The sequence below is a fragment of the Hyperoodon ampullatus genome (genome assembly GCF_949752795.1).
Source record: "Hyperoodon ampullatus genome assembly, chromosome: 18".
Classification (NCBI taxonomy): domain Eukaryota; kingdom Metazoa; phylum Chordata; class Mammalia; order Artiodactyla; family Ziphiidae; genus Hyperoodon; species Hyperoodon ampullatus.
The window spans coordinates 59,719,217-59,727,857 of NC_136931.1; the positions used below are offsets into that span (position 1 = coordinate 59,719,217).

The 8,641-nt window shown below is 56.9% G+C and overlaps 1 protein-coding gene across 1 annotated transcript; it reads right to left on the minus strand.

Moving 5' to 3' along the window:
- Positions 1-2,869: 2,869 nt before the first annotated feature.
- On the minus strand, positions 2,870-4,691 carry ZNF579 (zinc finger protein 579; the record flags this gene model as incomplete). Its single annotated transcript, XM_079723226.1, has 1 exon — positions 2,870-4,691. The coding sequence occupies one exon, from the start codon at positions 4,689-4,691 to the stop codon at positions 2,985-2,987; it is 1,707 nt and encodes a 568-aa protein (XP_079579352.1). The 3' UTR covers positions 2,870-2,984.
- Between the last annotated feature and the right edge of the window lie 3,950 nt (positions 4,692-8,641).

Sequence of the window (8,641 nt, forward strand, 5' to 3'; positions counted from 1 at the left end):
TGTAAGATGCTCACCACAGGGAAAGACAAGCAATAGGGTTAGACTCATGAACACCACTACTATTGCTTCATAATAATACAAATTACTTGGTTATTTTACCATTTCCTGTGTCTGTCCCACGTACGTGGGCCTCAGTTTTCTTATCTGCAAAATGGGAGAACTGGGTTCCATCTCTAAGTCCCTTTTCTTGCCATAAGTTCTGTATTTTTTTCTAGGAATGTTTCTCTTCGGATGTGGCATGTCAAGGTTGAGGAAGCGTATGGGGTGGGGGAAGGTGGTGGGCAAGCCTGTAGTGGCGGGGGGTGCCTTGGGGCTTAGAGACCAGGATGTGTGTGTGTGTGCAGGGGGAGCTGGAAAGGTGGGTTGTGTGGCTGGGAGCTGATTGTGAAGGTCATATGGGCCTGATGTAGGGTTCAGGGCATGGAGCTGGTCCAGCCTAGGTTCAAATCCTGTGTCCACCTGTTCCTAGCTATGGGATTTTGGACAAGAGACTTCCGCTCTGAGTGCTGTTTCCACCTCTGGAAAATGGTGAGGATGTTTCCCATCAAGAACTAGGATTCCCTGAGATCACATTTATAGCAACCTGGGAGAATAATAATAACAAAGCAACAACAGCAAAGACTTCCTCCCAGGCGCCAACCATTGTCTTCAGCTCTTTCCACAAAGTAACCTTTTTTTTTTTTTTGGCTGCGCTGCCCGGCTTGTGGGATCTTAGTTCCCCGACCAGAGATCAGAGATCAAACCTGGGACCTCTGCAGTGAGAGTGCGGAGTCCTAACCACTGGACCGCCAGGGAATTCCCCAAAGTAACCCTTTAATACGAAGGACTCAATTCATATTAGTGATCACAGAAGTAGGACAAGTGCCTTCTTAGCTTTAATCCTCAGTTTGCCCCTTCTATAAATGGGGCTGTATAAACGCCTCCCTCAATGAGTTTTGTCCGAGAGATTGTGCTGAAAAGTTTTCTGGCCCACATTGGGATGTGGTAATAGGGAACCACTGAAGGTTCCTGGGCTGGGGGGAGGCGGCTGGCCTGTGAGGAAAGCATAGCCCAGCCCCCCTTCTCCCCAACACCCAAGGTTAAGTTACAGATTCTTGTAGGATCTAGTGCATTGGAGCACTCGGCTCATTTGGAAACCCTAATTTATTTGTGCCGATATTTGATTCTTACTCGTCTTCCCCACGGGTCTGTAAGCTCCATGAGGGCAGGTGCTCAGCTGGCCTTTGCCCCCAGCGCCCAGCACTGGGTGGTAGTGAACCCAGGGCTGATCAAACAGGCAAGCACGTGTTGAGTACTTCCTACATGCCAGGCACCGTTCCTCGGGCTCGGCTAAGACGTGTCTTGTTCCCTCTTGGACAGAGGGAATTCTGCAAAGCTCTGGGTGGTCATCATCTCCCCCCACTGACTCTCAGCGGCCCTCTTTCCAGCTTCCCTCCCGCCCTCCCTCTGTCTGTGTTTCATCACACCAGGGAAGCAAACTTCCCTTCTGAGCCTCCAAGACTCGGTTTGTTGCCCTGGAGAACAAGCATGATGTCACCCCTCTCTGGCCTGGCCTTACAGGTGTCAAGATACCTAAGTAGTTAGTGTCATTATCTGCATAGAGCAAGGGAGAGCTGGGGAACGCAGGATGTCCACGGGAGGAAAGAGAAGTTTAAGGAGGATTGGCTTGGAGACATGCTTCCCCCCCACCCCACTACTAGGACCGAAACAATGGGTTAAACGCACACACACACACACACACACACACACACACACCCCGGAGGATATGTAGAAAACGACGCTCCCCAACCCACCACCGATTCCTTGCGGTTTCTCAAACATGTAGCACCCAACCACCTCCCACTCGGCCTTTGCCCCTGCTCTTCCTGCCCCTCTGCCTGGTTCTTTGTCAGGTCAAAGGTCAGATGTCATCTCCCCAGAGGCCCTGCCCTTCCCACGGGCTCCCTCTTCACAGTGCCCTGTAGTTTTCTTGGAAGCCCTTACCAATACCTGATGTTATGTTGCAGACTGGTTTATTACCTAGGGCAGCGAGGTCCAGTGGAACATTTTGCGATGTGGAATGTTCTAGATCTATGCTGTCCAACAACGTAGCCACCAGCCACAGGGGGATCTGTGCACTTGAAACAGTGTGATCGAGGAACTGAACTTTTCATCTTATTCCATTTTAATTATTTTATTGTAAATGTATGGCTATTATTCTCAAGTGGAAACAGCCGCCAGGGGCTAGTGGCTAAACCGTATCAGGCTGTGCAGAGCTACAATTCCAGCCCCTCACAGTGCGGCTTTCTGCGGGGCCTAGCACTGTGCCTGGTAAGTGATGAATGAACACAGGCAGGGATTCCACGTAGGGATCCCTGAAGATGCCCAGGGCAGGTGGCAGCTTGCCTTCTTCCACTCCTGTTTCTTGTGAGTTTCCTGCCTGGCTGAGAGCCCCATGGTCCCTGATGTGCTCACCGGCATCCTTCCCGCTCTGAACCCAAGCTCCGAGCCTCGTGGACGACACATCCCTGCTCACCCAGACGCCCTCAGCCAGCCCTCACTCCCACAGACAGCCCCACTCTCTCCAGTTCCACGAACTCACATTTATTCACAGACAGACAAAGGGACAGGGACAGACCTTTGCTCACTGGGGACCCCCCCCCCAGGGTCTGGCAGTTCCGAAGAGGTGATGGTGTCCAGTGTGTGTAACGGGGGACAGCCAGGCCGGGGGCCCCCGCCTCAGTGTCCATCCCTCTGGCCAGTGTCCTCCACCTCCTGAATCAGCGTCCTGCCTTCAGAAGTGGGGTGAGCAGTTTCTAACCAGCATCAGGGGGGTCTGGGGGTGGGCGATGGGGAGGGAGGGGCGGCCCAGCCTCCTCCCTCCTTAGTGTCGAGGGCTAGAAGGGGAGGGGTGGGGACACAGAGGAGGTTCCTCTCCTTCAGCTTCCCTCCTCCATATTGCAAACCGGGGGGTCAAACGGAGGGGCTGAGGATGGGTGTGCGGGTCAGGAGGCCAGGCCCCCCAATCCGCGCAGGTGAGCCTTGCTGTCAATCTCTTCTTCCTCCATCTCGAAGGCTGAGTGGTCTTGGCTGTCAAAACAGGAGGCGCTGAGGAAGACGGGGGGTGCCGGCGGCGGCTGAGGTGGGGTCCCCGGGGAGGGCGGCTCCTCCTTGATGTGTGCGATGGGCAGCGGAAGCCCTTCCTCCTCCTGGCCAGCGGGGGGCGGCGGGGGCGGCGGGGGCGACGGCGGGGCCTGGGCCTGGAGCGCCTGCTGCGCGGCGGCGGCCCTCTCCAGCTCAGCGCGGTGGCAGCGTTGGTGGCGCAGGAGGCTGTAGGCGCGCGAGAAGCGCCGCGAGCAGTGCGGGCACGGGTGCGGGGCCGGGCCGCCCGCGTGGACCTGCGCGTGGCGGGCCAGGTCGGCCAGCCGCTTGAACTCCCGCTGGCAGCGCACGCACTGGAAGGGCCGCGCCCCAGAGTGGGTGACCCCGTGCTGCCGCAAGTGCGCACGGCGCCGGAAACCTTTGCCGCACTCGGGGCACCAGAATCGGGGCTCCCCGGCGGGGGGCCGGGCCGGGGCGGCATCCCCTCCGTTCTGCCCGCCTTCTCCACCCTCCGGGGCGCCCCCGCACTCGGCCCCTTCGCCCCCCTCGGGCCCCTTCCCTGAGGTCCGTCCGCCCGACACCTTGTCGTCCTTCTTGCCCGCCGCGGGCAGCGGGGCCAGGAGGCTGAGCGCGCCGTGGACGCGACGGTGCTGGCGGAGGTAGGAGGCGAGGCGGAAGGCCAGGCCGCAGTCCGTGCACACGAAGGGGCGGTCGGTGGAGTGGACCAGCCGGTGGCGGGACAGCGACCAGGGCCTGGCGAAGGCCTTGAGGCAGATGGAGCACTGGTGGCGCTTGGGGCGGGGTGGGGGCCCCCCTTCGCCCTCCTGTTCGCCCTCGGGGCGCAGGCACGGGTGCGCTTTGAGCTCGCCCTTGGTGGCGAAAGCTTCACGGCAGCGGAGGCACAGCAGCGTCCAGTCGGCCTGGAGCAAGACCTGCTTCTCCTCCTGCCGTCCGGCCGCCAGCGCCAGCTCGGCCCTCAGCTCCGCCGCCCCGGCCTCGGCCTCCTCCTCCTCCGACTCGCGGGGCTCCGCGCTCGTGGCGGCCACCAGCGTGGCCGGCTCCCCCGTGGACCACGTCTCGGGCCGCGCCGCCGCCGCCTCCTCCTCCTCCTCCTCCTCCTCCTCCGCGGTGCCCGCTGCTGCAGAGGTGGGCTGCTCGGCGCCCTTGTCCTGCGGGCTCCAGCCGGACCCGGCCGCCTCCTTGGCTGCCCTCTCGATAGCCAGCTCGACCCCGCCGCCCGCGTGCTCCTGGGCCAGGTGGCGCCTGAGCTGCGCAGGCTCAGGGAAGGTGCGGGGGCAGGCGGCGCAGCGCAGCGGGGGCTGCGGCCCGTGGCCACGCAGGTGGCGCGAGAGGTGGGCAGGCCGGCGGAAGGCCTTGGGGCACAGGGGGCAGGCGTGTGGCCGCAGGCCCGAGTGGCTCAGCCGGTGCCGGGAGAGGTAGTAGGGGAAGCGGAAGAGGCGGCCACAGGTGGGGCAGGGCAGGGGCGCCCGAGGAGCTCCAGCGCCCCCCCTGCCACGGCCGCGGCCTCTACCACGGCCTCGGCCACGACCCCGGCCCCGGCCCCGGTGAGGTGGGCTGCCCTGGGCTGGTGGAGGAGGCTGCGGATCCATGCCTGTAAAGAGACAGGGAAGAGATGGATATTTGGGGGGGCAAGGGGGTGCAGAGAGAGACGAGTAGACAGAGAGACACGGAGACGCAGAGCGGGTCAGATATTGAGCCGGGCAAGGGAAGGAGAGACAGGCGAAAGAGGCCGAGATGAGAGGCCGAGATCAGGAGAAGCAGAAAGGATGGCGAGAGGCAGAAAGCAGGAGAGAGAGATGGGGACACCCAGCAGAGACAGAGGGAAGAGAAAACAAAGAGATTTGGGCAGAGATGGTGCAAACACAGAGATCAGAGCAACCATGGCAGGGAGGAGGGAGGGAGAACAAGACAGAGAGAGACAGTAGAAGAGACAGGCAGACAAAGTCAGTGAACTGCTTTTCCTCCAGGGGCCCCGCTGGAACGTATGGGGAGGGGCTGGGAGTGGAGGGCGTGGGATTCAAACTCGGGAGGCCCCGGAAATGGAGTGTGGGTGCCCCGTCGCCAGAGTCTGGGAGAGGCCGGGAGTAGGGGGGCTCAGACTCTTGGGCAGGGAGGGGGCGAGGGAGGGAGGGGGCGAGATCCCGGGTGCTGAGGTTGGGGGTGTGGGGGGGGTTGGGAGATGACTGGGGTCCAGCCTCTAGACTTCTGTACGTGGTGGGTATGGATTCCTGGGTCCCAGTGGTGGAGAGGGCTCGGGGGAGGGGGCTGAGTTCCCAAGACAAGGGAGAGGAGGGGGCTGGGGGCCCAGCTGCTCGGAATCTCCAGCGAGGAGGAGGCTGAGGGCCAGGGCCCTGGACTGCCCCCCCCCCGCCCCCGAGGAAGGCTGCTGGGGGTCGGGAGCCCTAGGTCTCCAAGGGGGGGCCCCGGTCTCCCCGCCGGGCCCAGCCTTTGGTTCCCCGCAGGCATGATCTGCAGAACTGGGGTCGCGGGTCGAGGCCTTGCAGATTTCTGAGCCCGGGGCCTTGGGCTCGCCCCGATGACTGGGCGCCCGGCTCTTACCTCCGCCTCCTTTGCTCCTTTCTTCCTTCCCCGCGGCCGGCCGTGCGCGGACGGTGGTGGCAGGGAGGGAGGGCTCCGAGCGTGGTGGGGGGTGGAGGAGGCTGGGCTCGGTGTCACCAACTAAGCCTTCCCCCCGGAAACCCGGCTTTTCGTCCGAGCCTGAGAGAGGAAAGACTGGCTGGGAAGCCGGAAGATGGTGGACGAGGAGACCCAGGGGGCGGAGAGGAGGGGGGCGGCTTGGACTCCTGGGTCCTGTAAGGGGAGGGGGCTGGGGCCCCGTCCTCTGGGCTCCCGAGGGAGGAGGGGGCTGGGGCTGGCCCCCCTTCCTCCCCTCCCCAGCAGACACATATTCATTCATTCCTTCAACAAATACACATTTATCAGGTCCTGTCTGTGCCAGGCAGTGTGTTGGGCGAGGGCGGTGGCCGGGAAAGGAGATGAATGAGGCAGTGACAGAGGCTTCAGGGAGAGCACCGGCAATCTGGACTAGAACCTGACTGCAGCCTTCACGTGGCTGCCAGAGCAAGCGACTTTCCCTTCTCTGAGCCTCAGTCTCCTCCTCTGTGATAAACCCCGCGTATATCCACCTGACCCTAAGAGACCAGTTACTCATTTTGCAGCATATATTCACTCGATCCTAAGCCGCCAATATTTACTGAGCACCTACTATGTTCTAGCTCTGTCCTTGGTGCTGGAGCTGCAGTGGCAAAGACAGAGGCCGCTGGACCCTGTCCACAGGGAGCTCAGGGTCTGGCGGAGGAGGCAGACAGACACAGATCCAATGGCCCTTCTGGAGAGTGTGCTCTAGAGCCAGAAGCAGGATGCAGTGGGATTACAGGGAGCAGAGACAACACTGAGTGAGAGTGATCCCTGAAGGCTTCCTGGAGGCAACGATGTATCCGCTGAAACCTGCAGGATGAAAGCCGAGGGTTAGGAATGGGAAGCGGGAGGCAAATGGAAATGGGAGAGAAATATACCAACACAGACACTATTCTTCTGATAGTTCTACTCATAAACATGCCACAAACGGTGTCTGTACCAGGTTAATCGTTGCAGTATTGTGCATGACTTCGAAAGACAGGAAATGAGCTACCTGCCCATCGATCAGGGATTTGAGTGATAAATCGTGATTGATCTACCCAGCGGAACGCTATGTGTCCATAAAAAAAAGAATGACGAAGTTCACTGTGTAAAAACATGGAAAGGCTCCAAGTGATAACGGAGAAAACACGGAAGGTGGAACACAGCGTGCAGCCTGTTCTATCTGCACTTATCAGCGGGTTGTGTCTGGGAAAACTGGAAGGAGAGAGAAGAAACTGGCAACATTCTAACTCCCAGGACTGAAACTTACTACACTCTGTCCTTTTGTACTTTTGGAATTTGAAACCACGTGAATGTGTTTCATACTTAACAAAGTAAAGGAAAAAGATACAAATGATGGGGGATAATAAAAATAAATAAAATGAAAATAAATAATAGCTTACTCTTGTGAGTGCTTTACAAATACAAACCCATTTGTTCCTCCTTAAGAAGTGTGTAACATTCTCCCATTTCACAGAGCAGTAAAGTGAGGTACTGAGAGGTTTCAAAGTAGTGAGTCTAAGTCTTTGCATTTCACAAAGAGATGGGAGAAATGATGGTGAGGAGCATGATTTTTAAAAACATCTGGTCAATAATACTTTTTTTTTTTTTTCTTTTTTTTTTTGCGGTACGCGGGCCTCTCACTGTTGTGGCCTCTCCCGTTGCGGAGCACAGGCTCTGGACGTGCAGGCTCAGCGGCCATGGCTCACGGGCCCAGCCGCTCCACGGCATGTGGGATCTTCCCGGACCGGGGCACGAACCCGTGTCCCCTGCATCGGCAGGCGGACTCTCAACCACTGCGCCACCAGGGAAGCCCAATAATACTACATTTTTAAGGGCATATACATTAGAGCAAAAGTCTAAACACATCCATGGAAACAGTAAGCACCAAATTTGGGGTAGGGGTTACCTTTGAGAAGGGAGAGGCAATCAGATCTTGGAGGGGGGGAGGTCTATGGAGTCAGGTGTACCTCTTATGCTTTAATAAAACTGGTAGTCAGTATATGGGTGTGTGTGTGTATACTTTTGTTGAAATACATGTAACATAAAATTTACCATTTTAACCATTTTGAAGTGTACAACTCAGTGTCATTAAGTACATCCTCGAGGGGAATTCCCTGGCTGTGCAGTGGTTAGGACTCTGCGTTTCCACTGCAGGGGGCATGGGATGGATCCCTGACAGGGGAACTAAGATCCCTCCTGCCATACAGGGCGGCCAAAAGCAAACAAAAACGAACAAACAAAAATTCACTAGTTCCACTATCTAGTTCAGGAACTTTTTCATCACCCCAAACAGAAACCCGGATCCATTAATCTGTCATTCCCCACTTCCTTCTCCCCTCCATCTCCTGGCAACCAATAATCGTTTTTCTGTCTCTCTGGGTTTGTCTTCTGTGGATATTTCATATCAATTAAGTCATCTAGTATGAGGTCTTTTATGACTGGCTTCTTTCACTTAGCATAATGTTTTCAAGGTTTATCCACACTGTAGCGTGTGACAGCACTTCCTTCCTTTTTATGGCTGAATAATATTCCATTGTATGGGTATACTGTATTTTGTTTGTCCATTCGTTTTTTCATGGACTTTGGGTTGTATCTACCTTTTGGCTATTGTGAGCAGTACTGTTATGAACATTTGTTATGTATAAGTTTTTGTTTTAATGGCTGTTTTCAGTTCTTTTGAGTATATACCTAGGGTGTGTGAGTGTATTATTATTTTATTATCTATATTTTGAAGCCTTAATATATATTTTTTCCTAAATGAAAGAAACGAATTCAGGAATGAGGTTGAGGGGAAAGAAATTTCAGAGAGATCAGCGTGCTGTATGTGTGTGTGGGCGTGGGCGGAGGTAGGGATCATGTCCTGGGGGAGATTTGGGGCCTTGGATTGGGGCATCAA